At 46.7% G+C, this 14,597-nt stretch overlaps 1 protein-coding gene across 2 annotated transcripts in view; it reads right to left on the bottom strand.

Moving 5' to 3' along the window:
• Positions 1-14,597, bottom strand: part of CABLES1 (Cdk5 and Abl enzyme substrate 1) — a 106,791-nt gene that overhangs the window by 50,033 nt on the left and 42,161 nt on the right. For both annotated transcript variants that reach the window (XM_036874429.1, XM_036874430.1), the window contains exon 3: positions 9,000-9,092. In XM_036874429.1, the coding sequence (XP_036730324.1) occupies positions 9,000-9,092 (93 nt within the window). The remainder of the gene's footprint in view (positions 1-8,999; positions 9,093-14,597) is intronic.

Below are 14,597 nucleotides of genomic sequence, written 5' to 3'. Positions count from 1 at the left end.
CTGTTCAGAACGCAGTGATTCTCACGACAGACCCAGGAGGGGGGCGCTTCCGGTGCAAGTGGCAGCCATCACTTGTGCTCCAGGCAGACATTGGAAAACCAGATGACTTCAAAAGGATGCGAAGTAATGCCTGAGGGAGGGTGACGTCCACTTGAAACCAGAGCTCTTGTCTCCCACTGCTCTCAAAGACAAGCGCCCAGAGGAAAGGTCCTGTCCTAACAGGACCATGAGGGTCACTGGACATAATGTGTCTTCGGCCGGTGGCTGGTCTTCAGTCTTCACGCTCACCTTGCATTCTGATGACCCAGATCTACCTGGCCAGCAATCAGCTCTCTGTTGGCACTAGCTAGCCTCATAATGGTTGTCATTTTCAAGGGTGTCTCCTCCCCGAGGGCCAAGATCTGTCTTTACTTCCAGTTAACCCAGGAGACTCGGGGGGCCCCCGGTGCCCCCTGTGAAGATGCAGATGAGTGTGAATGGTGACTGGCTCTTCTCGACTAACCAAGCGGCAGCTCCCAGCCCCCAACCACCATCCTCAGGATGTTCAACGGCCCCCTCCAGACGCTAAGGCAGGGGGTCCTGGACTCCTCTCTATCATGACAAAGGGTTTGCTTATACATGTGTGAACAGTTTTTGAAAGACCTCAGGTCATTTCTGAACTTCGTATCAAAATTAATTCACTTTCAGAAGAGAATACACAATACACACACCCCCTCTAATTTTCTATAAGAATAAGGTTACCAAAGAAGACCTATGGGACTTCCTTGGCGGTCCAGTGGTGAAGACTTCGCCTTCCACTGCAAGGGGTGCGGGTTCGATCCCTGGTCTGGGAGCTGAGATCCCACCTGCCTCGGGGCCAAAAAACCAAGGCATAGAACAGAGGCGGTATTGTAACAAATTCAATAAAGATTAAAAAAAAAAAAAAAAAGAAGACCTGTGATGCTTGCCCTTGATTTTTGGTTGGTCAGAGTGCTCCCGATCAAAGCCAAGCCAGAGCACATCAGTCGTCTGCCTACCACCCTCCATAGCTCCCATCTCACTCACAGCGAAAGCAAGACATCTTCACGATTCACCCTCCCAGGACTCCTCAGGGTGCATCTCTCCCTCCTCTCTCCCTCTCTTCCACCCACACGGATTTCCTATGGTTCCCCAGGCACAGCCCTTGCGTTCCGGCCTCAGCACCTCTGCAACGGCTGTTCCATCCACCTTGAACGCTCTTCCCCGCTGGGACCACACGGGGCTGGCTCCTTCACCTCCTGCCCACGTCTGCTCAAAGTTCTCTCCATCAGTGGAGTCTTGCCCCAGCACATGCCCTGCCCCCGCCCCAGTGGGGGCCTCAGTTTTCCTCCAGAGCACATCTATCCCATCTCTGATAGGACACACTTACTTGCCTATCATCTGCCTCCCCGACTAGCCTGTAACTCCATGAGACAGGATCACGGCTTTATGCACAGATAAATCTCATCCCTTAAAATAGTCCCAGTGCAGAGCAGAGGTCAGCACCTAGGTGCTGGAAAGACTGAACACAGGTTATCACTGCATTCTTCATAGTTAAGGGACTGCTTTATTAGGCGCCGTCTATCCAGATGCACTTGTCTCCTTCCAGAAAAATGGCTATTTACACATAGGCGGTTCAATGAAACGAGGCGGAAGATCTGGCTATTCCCATTTGCTATGTGCCATGCCCCCCACCCTCTGTGGGGAGGGGGGCTTGGAAAATCCTAGTCCAACAATGGGGCCGTCCTAATACAAATCCAGTGTCCTAAAACGTGACACTCGTGCAGATCGAAGCTCAACAGATGCGACTGACCCTGGCTGGGTGCAAAAGTGATACATTTCTGGGATGCTATCTCCTTCTATCAGGACGAGCTACATTAGCTCACTCTGTAGTGACCTCACATCGTTAGCCTCTATGGAGCACACGGTTTAAAATCTAAATTCCAAGATATTTTTCACATGAAATTCTGAAAAGTCTGTACCCTGTGCTGTAATTGATCATCTACCTCTGTTACATTTATCCCTGCTAAGTTTAACCTCGGGGAGCTGTTGAAGGAACCGAGCCTTGGTTCCCCGCTATAACACAGTCTCCTGCTTTTGGTCTTCCACGTGGCCCACCACGAGGCTGACTGGCCTTCATGCTGCAGAGGAGATGATGCTCAAGGGCATACCACGTGCTCTTCCTCCCAAGCTCCCTTCAGGCTGACGAAGCTTGGCTAACACACTTCAGCTGCCTGCAGGTTCTCCAGCTGCACAGTCACCCAGCATTCCTGGGAGATGCCATAATATGGAACAGTCTAATGTTCTGCTGAAATCAAGAAATGTCAATGTGGAGGTCCTCTAATTTACTAGCCTAGTTATTCCATCAATAAGGAGATGAAGTGAACATGACTCTTTCTCAATGAAGCCATGTTGGCTGTGGCCACCTCCATTCTTTTCTAAAAGCACACAAACCATCTGTTTAACAATCCATTCCAGAACTCTGCCAGCAATCAGCTCTAGGCTTGCTGGTTTACGATTATTAGAACTTATCCTCTGCTACCACCTGTCTCTTTTTGACTTTTTTTTTTTGGCTGTGTTGGCTCTTCATTGCTGCACGTGGGCTTCCTATAGTTGTGGCGAGCAGGGGCTACTCTTCATTGTGGTGTGCGGGCTTCTCATTGTGGTGGCTTTTCCTGTTGCGGAGCATGGGCTCTAGGCACATGGGCTTCAGTAGTTGTGGCACGCGGGCTCAGTAGTTGCGGCTCACAGGCTCTAGAGCGCAGGCTCATTAATTGTGGCGCACCGGCTTAGCTGCTCCGTGGCATGTGGGATCTTCCTGGACCAGGGATGGAACCCGTGTCCCCTGTATCGGCAGGCAGATTCTTAACCACCATGCCACCAGGGAAGTCCCTCTTTTTCACTTTTTAAGGGCAATGTGTGCCTGGCATTCAACTCAGAACTTCTTTTATTCTCCCCGGCACTTTAAAGATCATTTGTATTTCTAAATTCTTTCCATTCCCTGATCTAGTCCTGAAGACTGAAACATTCAAAATGTAAGGCCTCTCCATTCATTTATTCCACAAACACTTGCTGAGGACCTCCTGTGTGCCCAGCACCTTGTTTTGTTCAGTCTACATTTCTTCACAGTTCTACTTGTTAAAGATGCTAATGCTAGCCCAGCAGCTGACATCTGCTCTGTCCTTGTACCATCAACCCCAAGAAGTTTACCATCCCTTTCCTCCCTCTTCTGAATATGGTTTTAAAAGCCCCATGGCTATCACTGGTGTTTTATTTTATTTTATTATGGCAAAATACATGTAATATAAAATATACCATTTAACCACTTATAGGTGTATGATTTTGTATCATCAAGTACATGCACTATGTTGTGCAATTATCACCACTGTTTCCAAAACTTTTCCACTGCCCCAAACAGAAACTCTGTCCCCCTTCCCCCAGGCCCTGGTAACCTCTAGTCTACTTTCTGCCTCTATGGATTTACCTATTCTGGATATTTTGTATAAATGGAATCATATATTGTGTTTGGCCCTTTGGGTCTGGCTTATTTCCTTTCTTTATTTTTATTTTTATAAATTTATTTATTTATTTATTTTTGGCTGCATTGGGTCTTCATTGCTGTGTGTGGGCTTTCTCTAGTTGTGGCGAGCGGGGGCTAATCTTCATTGCGATGTGCAGGCTTCTCATTGTGGTAGCTTCTCTTGCTGTGGAGCACCAGCTCTAGGCGTGTGGGCTTGGTAGTTGCGGTACTCAGGCTCAGTAGTTGTAGCTCACGGGCTCTAGAGTGCAGGCTCAGTAGTTGTGGCACATGGTCTTAGTTCCTCCGGGGCATGTGGGATCTTCCCGGACCAGGGCTTGAACCTGTGTCCCCTGTATTGGCAGGTGGATTCTTAACTACTGCATCACCAGGGAAGTCCTGGGTCTGGCTTATTTCAAACAGCATGATGTTTCTCAGGATTCATACACACTGTAGCAGGTATCAGCAGTTCATTCTTTTTTACGGCTGAGTAATATTCCCCTGTATGTATATACCACTTTTGTTTATCCACAATCTGTTGATGGACACTTGGGTTGTTTCCACCTTTTGGCTAATTGTGAATGATAATACCATGAACGTTGATATGAAAGTACCTGTTTGAATTCCTCTTTTCAGTTTTTTAGGTACACCTGCCAGTGGAATTGCTGGGTCATATGGTAATTTTATGTTTAACTTTTGGAGGAACTGCCCAATTGTTTTCCATAGTGGCTGGACCATTTTACATTCCCACCAGCAACATATGAGGGTCCCAATTCGGAATCTGATGTCTGAATCTGGACTCCACTCCCCACTTTCTAGCCACGTGCTCTAGTTTCCTCCTTTGTAAACTGAAATGATGAGTGTTTGTTTCCTATGGCTGCAGTGATAAATTGCGACAAAGTTAGGGTCTTAAATCAACACAAAATTATCTTACAATTCTGGACATCAGTACTCTGAAATGGGTCTCATGGGGCTAAAATCAAGGTGTTTGGAGCTGCTTCCCACTGGAGGCTTGAAAGGAGAATCTGTTTTCTCGCCTTTTCCAGCTTTGGGGCTGCCGCAGCCCTTGGCTCATGGCCCCTTCCTCAACCTTCAAAGCCAGCAATGGGCAGTTGAGTCCTTCTCACATCACATCACTCCAGCACTGACTCTCCTGCCTCCCTCTTCTGCTTTTAAGGACCCTTGTGATTACACTGGGCCCACCCAGACAATCTAGGATAATCCTGCTACTATTTTAAGGGCAGCTGATCAGCAATCTCAACTCCATCTGCAACTTTAAGTCCCCCTTGCCATGTACCTGACATAGCCACAGGTCCTGAGAATAGGACAGTGACATCTTTGGGGGACATTATTCTGCCCAACACAACAGTAGTAATACCTTCCTCATGAGTTTGTTTCAAGGATTATTTGTATTTCTAAAGTCTCTCCATCCCTAGAAATATAGTCCTGAAGACTGAACTCATTTAAAAGGTCTCTCCAGGGGGCGGAGAGAGGGGGGAGTTGGATGAAGGCAGTCAAAAGGTACACACTTCCAGTTATGAGATAAATAAATACTAGGGATGAAACGTACAACATGATAAACATAATTAACACTGCTGTATGTTATGTATGAAAGTTGTTAAGAGTGGATCCTGGAAGGTGTCATCACAAGGAAAAAAAACACTTATTTTCTTTTTCTTTTACTTTGAATCTATATGAGATGATGGATGCTTCCTAAATTTATTGGGGTAACCGTTTCATGAGGTGTGTAAGTCACATCATTATGCTATACACCTTAAACTTATACAGTGCTGTAAGTCAATTATAGCTCAATAAAACTGGAAGAAACATAAAATAGAAGGTCTCTGCCTTAATTTACTCAACAAATACCCATTGAGATGAGTTAACGAAACAAAGCCTATGAAGTACTTAGAGCCTGGTACCCAGGAAGCACTCAATAAATGTTACCCATCATCACTTTATGTTACTCTTAATTTTATAATCCCTTTTGGCAATATGGATGCAGCCACAATAATCTACTTCTCAGTCTGAACCTTCTGAGATCTGTCTTCCTAAAACCCAGACAAGCATTGCTTTCTTTCCGTAACTATCAAGTCCAACATGGCCTCCCCATCACCAGCCTGTCTTCGTGTTAAGGCAGAAGTAGACCTAGAGGGTGCCAGCTCCCTCACCACCTGCCCCACCTGCTGGGAGAGGAAACACCCGCCAGCCAGGGAGGAACCCATCATGCCATCTGGTTCTAACAGTGGAGCTGAGGCTCCCACCACGGAATTCGTAGTCTGTGTCCAGGCTCTGTCCTTCTTCGCTCCTCCTGCCGGAGGGTCTGCAGCCCGAGTCCCACACACTCTCAGCGTGGTTCTCTGCTCTTGATCCGACGCAAAGCCTTCTGGCAGGTCCCCAGCGCCAGCCTCATAGAATGCACCGATTCCAGACAGAGGAAGACGGTTCTCACTTAAAGCGGGCTCCATCCTCCATCGGAGCCACACCTTCTATGGAAGAGGCTCACCTCCGCGTCTCGTGCCGTTGGACTCAGTCTAATGTCACAGAATGAACTGGGTGAGCACGGACCGGCTGGGGCCCCGAGGTTTATTTCTAAGTAGCTACCTTGATATTACGGATCAGGAGGTTAACTTGGACTTTTTGTTTTTTCAGTGACACAAGTATTGTCTTTTATTGTATTTGGTTTTCAGTTTTAATATTTTTTTCCCTTTCTATCTCAAAATTTTGCTTAAAACTCTCAGTCAGGTCAGGCTAGAACCTTATAACAGACACTCTACTCATTTCCCACGCTGCGCTCTAGTCCTTGCTGAGACCGGAGCCCAAGTGCCCCTTGACGCCCGTGCCTCTGCCCCATGGTCAGCAGGCTTGGAGGCGGGGGAGCCTCAACACCAAGGTCTTCGGGTCCAGAACAGTGAGCGGGCCCTGGGTTCGGCCTGCTGTCCAGGAGGCTGGTCTGTGCTGCCCGGAGGTCACAAGGAGACTCCGGAGCTGGGCAGAGCTGTGAGCGGGCAGAAATCGGGGCTGGAGTAGAGACAAGCCTGCCCAGCTGGGAGGGTGCCTCCCATGGGCCTGGGGGGCTAAGCAGGCCCCCTTTCAGTGTGTCTTCCCCGGCACAGGAAGAGGCGGACACACCAGTACTCAGGCCACTCTGTTCTCAGTCCAGACCTTTGAAGTGCTTTAGTGAGCATCTCCAGGCTTCTCAGTAAAGCCTCTTTCCTCCCAACACGGCAGGCAAACCTGAGTCAAGTGGTGTTGTGTGTGTACCCCGCACGCCCGAGGTGGGAGCATCAGAGACCCCCAGGCATCGCCCCAGTCCCTCCCTCCCGAGAGCATGTCCAGGCCCCCTCCTACCCACCACCGCAGCTCTGAGCTCATCCCCGTCCCTGACTACCTCCAGCAGGACGGGCTCACGCCTGCTGCCCGGCTGCGGTGGGTCCCCTCCTCCCACTCATCAGCTCCTGACCACAGTTTCCTTCTGTCACCTCAGAAATCATAGTTTCTTCCTGGTGCCCTCCTGAGTTTTTCTTTCATCTATCTGAGAACAGTCCATCCCTGCTAATAAATCAACCGGAGGGAGGAAGGAGAGCATCTCTAGGCCTTTCATCTTCTCTGGCACCGAAAAAGCAGTTCTCACCTAGGCAGGTACAACCGGCTGTCACCACTGCCTATATTATATATAGCCTGTGCTGAGAGCTTGCTTTCCTGCCCTAAAGCCCATTTCTTAGATCTCCAGATAAGCTAACAGTCCCTCCTGGTTCCCTCTGAAAATTCCCCAGCAAAACTGCCAGCAACTGCATGCTTTCTGGACTGTTGACATTGTTCCAGGGTCAAGGGTGTGCCGGGGAAGGCGGCTTCGGAATATACTACACACTGGTGATCCCATTAGTCCAAATCTTTTACTAACTACATCCTCTCACTACAAACCATGCCAGGTGATTGATTATCTGACTTTGTGTCCTCAACAGCATTGAGAAGTGGGGAATACCATTAATTTGGCCCACTTTTTGGCTTTATCACTGATTTTATTTAGGAAGTCGAGGCTTTCTATGTTTATTTTATGGTTCAAGAGATTATGGACAAAAACACCAACATACATAAATAATGAATAATTATACTAAAAATGGCATAAGTAAGGTTCGGATTCAGTAAGAGCCACAAAGGAAAAGAAAAACACGGTGGTTAAATGAATAAGACACAATAATTGTGACAGTGAGAGTCAGGGTGAGAGAAAGAAACTCAGGGTATTCTATTTCACAGATGACAGTTGGGTTCATTTTAACTAAAAGCTCTGCACTTAAAATAGGAATACATACTGAGTACGTAAAAATTATTTGATGGGAGAGTTCAATTTGGCCATTCTAAAATCGCTGAATAGCTATAAAATTATGTTCTCTATTCAAGTGAGGTTTAAAAACTTGAAGAAAACAAGTCTTTAAATACTGTAATTGTTAGTTATTCAGGTTGTACAGTGTATTTTACACCAAATTACAGTAATGCTGGGCCTTAATCATGCCATGAGTCTAACTTTTTAGCAATTTTCATTTGGTATAGATTAGAGAGTTATTAGTGGGGTCCATATGAGCTTCTGTAAATCAGGAGGAGATCAAATGAAATGGTCTTGGGGCAGGAACTCTGCTCTGGGATGCGTCTCTAACTATGATCCAGGTCACAGGTCGGTGGAGAAGAGCCACCCCCAGGAGCACAGAGCATCAGGGGACCCCAAGAGGTCTTGGAGCCCTCTTCCCAGAGTTGTTGTGAGGCTGCCATGAACGGGCTTCGCCATTCAATTATAAGCAATGCCGGCAACAAGGATTCACATCCGCTTGTCACCAGGAAGGTTTTAATACCAAGGTCATATACACTTAACCATAATTTTCATTTAACAGCCCTTTCCAAAAGAGCAACTCTTTGCTGGAGAAACACATGGTCCAGGCGTACGTCAGCAGGCCCAGGAATCTGAATCGGCACCCAGGGAGAATCTGCTGGCAAGGTCGTGATTCTCCCCTCTTAATGAAAATCATCAGAGAGAGAGCCAAACCTGACTTCAGGCGCAGATCTGGCAGGATATTGACTGACCAGAGCACAGAGCCCTGGTGAAAAAAGAAAACAAAACCCAAAAAAGCGGAAAAAGAAAGAAACAACGATAACAAAACACCCAAAAACTCAACTGTTTTTCTGTTCAAAATTTCCTAATAAAAATAATATTTCAGTACTACTAAAAATTCAGTTTTAGTTAGTCTAAAAAACTAAGCCTTTGGTTGCCATTAGAGAGCAGTATTTTCTATAAACTTCTTTGGATGATTCTGGCAGGAGTGGGGTGGAAATAGTAGTCTGTTAGGGAAGGTTACATGAGATCCTGTTCATCTTAACAGCGGGCTTCACTCTGTGAGTTCTGACCATTCAGAGGGTCCCCTCTTCCCTTCCCCGCTGGACCCACCCCCTCCTACAGCAGGGAGGATGGGGGCAGTTTTTGTTAGTAAGATACCTGCCATTCCTGGTATCGTGTTGCCGCATATTCTTGATAAAATGAATCTTCTTAAAGTTCTTTGGTCTGGGCGAACCTGAGAGAGTGCGACATCTGAAAAATAAAGCCATTTCGAAAACACAGTCAGTTGCCCGTGGACAGCTGAGACATCTCCACACAAAGACAGGAAGGAAAGACCAGACTCAAATGGTTTGAGTCACCCCAAGGATAATGAGGACTATATAGCTGGAAGCAAGGAAGCTTTAAAAAAAAAAAACCCAACGACAGACAACTTCCTCGATAATACTGATAATAATTTATATGGGTCTCTGAAGAGCCAGCTAATGAAAACTATTGTCCTCAGTTACAATAACATAACCTACACAAATTCCAAAGACATTATTTGTTCCTGTCATCTTAAAAAGAATCCTCCTGTATCAACACAGGTAACGGGAACAGAAAACTGTAAATTTAAGAATCCAGAGGGCGGAAAAACACTGGAAAATTCAGTTTAAAAACAACCCCGAATCATTTTTCTTCTGTAGCAGGACTCTGGCCTGAATTACCTGGACGATTGCCTCAACATTCAACTTGGCTCTGCCTGGAAGTCGCAGCTTTACTTTGAATGAGGATCAGAGACTGAGACCCAGCTAGTGGCTGTTTTTTTTTTTTTTTTAAAGATAAATTTTAAATAAATATTTGTTGAACAAATTGACTTGGATTCCAATTAATTTTTCCTAGAATATACAACATGTGTTTGCACTACAGGAATGACAGAACAGACCACAGGCTGAAAAGATCTTATTTGTGTCTATTTTTTCAAAGGTACCTGGCAAATTCTAAGATATACAACTGTACTAACAACTAGGAAAAAAGCAAAAATCCCAGCAACTGAGAATCTGAAGTTTGGTCTTGTATTGAGAAAGGGAACAATGACTTTTCTAGTTGGGTTTCTGCTACCAAATTTTTTTGTTTACCTTTCTGACCATGGACCCCGAGGGCTGGCTCTTGGCATCACACGTGGGTGCCTGAGACCTTATGCTTCAGAGAGCGAGTTCCAGAGAAGCAGTGCCCGGCTTCCCAAAACCACACGAAGGTCCAGGCCATCACCCGAGTTCAGTCACTCCTGAACTCTGAGGCTTCAGGTAAGAGAAGAACAAGATGTACCTCCCAACGAGGAGGTACAGCTGAGGGCAGGTGGGGTGTGTGGACCCACTGGTGGCCAAGGATTAGGGAATGGGCAGCATCACAGACCTGCCTAGCAGCTTGAATCTTTACTCTCCTCCAAGGGCTCCCCTCAAGGGAAATTGGGGGATAGCCCTGGGCTAGGCTAGGTGTACAGCTCCCAAACCCCCTTACCTGCCCTCAAGTAAGGGCCAGTCTTCCTACAAGCCCTTTCCCAGAGAGTGCTGAAAATTATATTTTTTCCTTAAGAAACAGCACCTTAAAATGTAATTTAACTTGAAAAAAACATATAGTAAAGTGAATGAGTGCAGGTCAAAGCAAAGACATGGTAGCAGGTATCTGGTGGTTTTCATCAGGGAAACAGGGTTCCCTGGGCCTTGGATCTAGAGGAAGGAAGGCCCCCTGCCAGTCATGTCCATTCCACCGGAGCAGGGTTCACAGCACACGGCCGCAGCCTGAGTGGCCCTCCCAGCATCCACCACACACTCACTACCAACCCTAGTGACCTATCACTAGTAATATTTCAGATCCCTCCCTGGAGCTGTTGTGAGGATTAAACGTGATGATTTCTACAAGAGCTTCGTACAGTGTCAAGTGAAACGTTCAAATACAAATATTCACATTCATACATATGTACACACATTCATATACACATTTCAAGTGTGTGATTATTATTAAAACCTTTAACTACAAAGGGTGCATATTTTGTTACTGTTTGCCTCCTATATTCTGAAAACCACAGCCCTTATTAAGGGTCCTGAATTCTTGGTTTTAAATAGATTCTTTTAAAGACGTGCAGAGGGACTTCCCTGGTGACACAGCGGTTAAGAATCCGCCTGCCGACACAGGGGCCACGGGTTCGAGCCCTGGTCCGGGAAGACCCCACATGCCGTGGAGCAACTAAGCCCATGCACCACAATGAAGAATAGCCCCCGCTCGCCGCAACTAGAGAAAGCCAGTGCGCAGCAACAAAGACCCAACACAGCCAAAAATAAATAGTATAAATAAAAAAATAAATTTACAAAAAAAAAAGAAAAGACGTGCAGAACCCTGCCTGAGGGCATTTTGTAGATGCTTCCTGTGGACCTCAGGAAGGGTTTGAATAGGGAAAAGCACCCACTAATCCCCCTCCCTACTCCAAGCCTCCGAACCCAGATTCAGCTTTCTTGAGGTCCAAGAAGATTCAGCCTCACTCAGCCTTCCTGGGGCAGCTCTCTGGAAGCAGACCCAGCACCTCAAACTGCCTCTGTTCTACCTCCAGAATGACTGTTAGAGTCTGCAGGCCACCCAAGGTCCCCAACTGTCTCTCTCACACACAGCAGAAGGTTCTAGAACTCTGTAGTCACTGGAGAGAGGAGAATCCTTGAAGGCATAAATGTGTGCTATCACTGGTTGCTGGACCGTTGTTCAGGAGCATCCTCACATCCTTGCCCAGCTTCCTCCCAAAATGCAGAGCTTCCTGGGCCCCCCAGTCTGAGGGCAGTGGGCTAAGAGCTAGACTGGGAGGGTACCTTCCTAAGACCCCAAGCTGCTCCCTGCCTCCACATCTGCAGAAAGAGGTGCTGTTACCCTCAGGTTTGGGCACAAAATCTCCCAGCCTTCTGCTGAAACCGGAAGTTGGCAAAAGAGGCACAGGTGGCTTTCGGCACCAGTAATTACTTAATGGCACAGCAGCCTGCACACATCAACTGAGACAGGCTGGAAACTGGGGCAGGTGGTGACGGCTGCCGCATTTGCTGCAGCTGAACTGAGGTTTTTCTGGACACCTAACAGAGACATCCTAGGTCTTTATTTCTGGGATACCACGTAACCACCAGGCAAAGTGGAAAACCTCAGTCTAAAGCCTCTCATTGCAAATGCTCAGTCCTTGGAGTTCAAGGTGGATACAGGAAACTAACCTGTGATGTGCAAGAGAAAAGAAAGACTTTTAAGAAGATAACTTAACAGAGGTGCTTTCTTTCGATACCAGCATCCAATTCTAACTGCATATGCTACTGATATAGCCCTTCGATCAGCAAGTTGTTTGTGATTTTTTAAGCATTCAGCCTCCACCATCCCCCACCTAAGAAACGCTTTAAGAGAATTGTGGCATTACCAACAATTGCCAAGGAAACTGGAAGACTAAGCACTCAGGTTATGGCAGGTTAAGCAAAGAAGGAATTAATTTCAAAGCCACCTGCATTGACATGTAAAAATACCCATTTAAAACCATACATTTTAAGTGATGCAAAATTAAATTAGGATAGAATTAAATTGAAAACTAATTTAATGAAAGGTTAGCTCTTTCTTGTTAGCACTGATTACAGGATACACTTAATTATGCAAAAAGTTTTTATTAGATGCCTTGGAGCAGTTTGTTCTATGTGCTGAGTTTAAATGCAAGTTGGGCTAATAGCCTTCTGCCCCCGCAGTTCCCAAAACACTTCAGCATCATTATTGGTACATTGATTTCACAGAATCGGGGAGCTGGAAAGGACAGAGATCAGCTGATTTGCCTCTCCCATTTTACAGGTGGGAAAACCGAGTCCCCAGAGTAGGTAAATGAATTTCCAAAGCCACATAACCAGTTGGTAGAAGAATCAGGCCAAGAATGCAAGTCCCCTGACCCCCAAACTAATGCCCCTTCTGCTATTTTTATTTCTTAGGAACAAGTAAGTTTCTAAGTAAATATCAGAATTTTTTATTGAAGTATAGTTGATTTACAACTTTGTGTTAATTTCTGGTGTACAGTAAAGTGATTCAGTTATATATATATATGTATATACATAAATATATATATATATATATATATCCTTTTCCATTATGGTTTATTACAGAATATTGAATACAGTTCCTTGTGCTATACAATAGGACCTTGTTGTTTATTTTATATATAGTAGTTTGTATCTGCTAATCCCAAACTCCTAATTTATCCTTCCCCCACCCCCTTTCCCTTTGGTAACCATAAATTTGTTTTGTATGTCTGTGAGTTTGCTTCTGCAGTAAATATCAGAAATTTTTCAATTAAAAAAAAGTCCATTAGGGAAACTAAGGACTTCTTAAACTGCCAACTCCCTTGGTTTCAGACTTACTTTTTAAACTTTATATTTACACAAGATTTGTTGGAAATTAAGTATAGCATTCTGTAAGTAAGGGCTGGATGAAGTTACAGTTAAGGCAGATAAGCCATTTTTACTCTGCCCATTTGTGCTATCACAGGACTGAGGGGTAGAGGACCAGCCTGGGCAGATTCTGAAAGGAGGCTACAGGGGTGATGGGGCACATGACCAGAAACACAGCGCCCAGCTCCTTCTCTGGCCCCCCTTTACCACCCAGAATCCCCGAGGAGGTGACATTTTAGAGCCTGTGACTTTTTTTTAACCTGGTTTCCTTGGTCACAGCTACCACGTTGCTCAGACGACCACGGCTCCTTGCATCCTCTCCAAACTCCAGGGCCTTTGCAGTTCTGTTCATTGACTGGCATCAACTGTACTCAAATGCCAAAGCCACTCGGCGCCACCGGAGAACGTTTCTCCCTGACGCTCGCTGATTACTTTGGGCCACTTAATAGAGACTGACAGAAGAACACTAGTACCCAGGCCACGTGGATCACACAGCCACACACCATCAGCCTAAGATGGTCCCAGAGGCTATGTGTGTTTTCAAAAAGACTTCAAAAGTGGAAATCGGACTGTCTGGCCCTGACTTTCTCTTTGGAATGATGTCGGTGAGATTCACAGTCACTGATGCTTCCAATCAGATCCCAGGCCTGTCTATGCTCCACCATTTATCCAGGTGGTCTGTGGACAAGACCCGTGACCTGGGGGTGAAACTCCAGGCAGGGAAGGAGCCGGCTCCAGGGGGGAGACGCCTCCCTCCAACTCAGCATCCTCCCAGGCTCAAAGGGACGAGCCGGGGACTCCCAATTCCTGGCCAGCAGCCAAAGCATGCATGAAGGGTGCAGATGTGGGTTCCCGTAGGAGCTGGTGCGAGGGCATGAGAGCACACACCCTCCCTCGGCTCTGCCCCATCTGCAGCCTGCCATGCATCCCCTGTAAAGCCACAGCGTCCCACAAGGTCCCGTCTTGCCTCAGCTCCTCCTGCACAGCCAGCTCAGCTGGGGCTCCGGTGAGGACTGCAGGGGACGCAGTGTGTGTCTCCTGAACTCCAGGGGGGCCAGGTGGACCGAGGCGCAGATTAGAGGAAGGAGAGCTGCCAGTCAGAGGCCCGGCACAGCTCAGCAACTGCTGTCACCCAAAAAAAGATGCTTCGAAAGCACTTTTCTAATCCGGAGGGAGAAATGGAATGCTTTCAGCCCCAAGGGAACACTCACAGCTGACCTACCTGAGTTTCCCAGCACCTGGCTCTGGAGGAACATCGTGCCACCTGCTAATGAAGTCGGGGACTTTGGTTACTGTGTCACCGCGCCTGGGAAAGCTGGGGCAAGTGACGCGC

Source organism: Balaenoptera musculus, chromosome 14, assembly GCF_009873245.2.
Source record: "Balaenoptera musculus isolate JJ_BM4_2016_0621 chromosome 14, mBalMus1.pri.v3, whole genome shotgun sequence".
NCBI classification, from domain to species: domain Eukaryota; kingdom Metazoa; phylum Chordata; class Mammalia; order Artiodactyla; family Balaenopteridae; genus Balaenoptera; species Balaenoptera musculus.
Note: the sequence above shows the minus strand (reverse complement) of the source record. Positions and strands in the feature narration are given on the sequence as shown.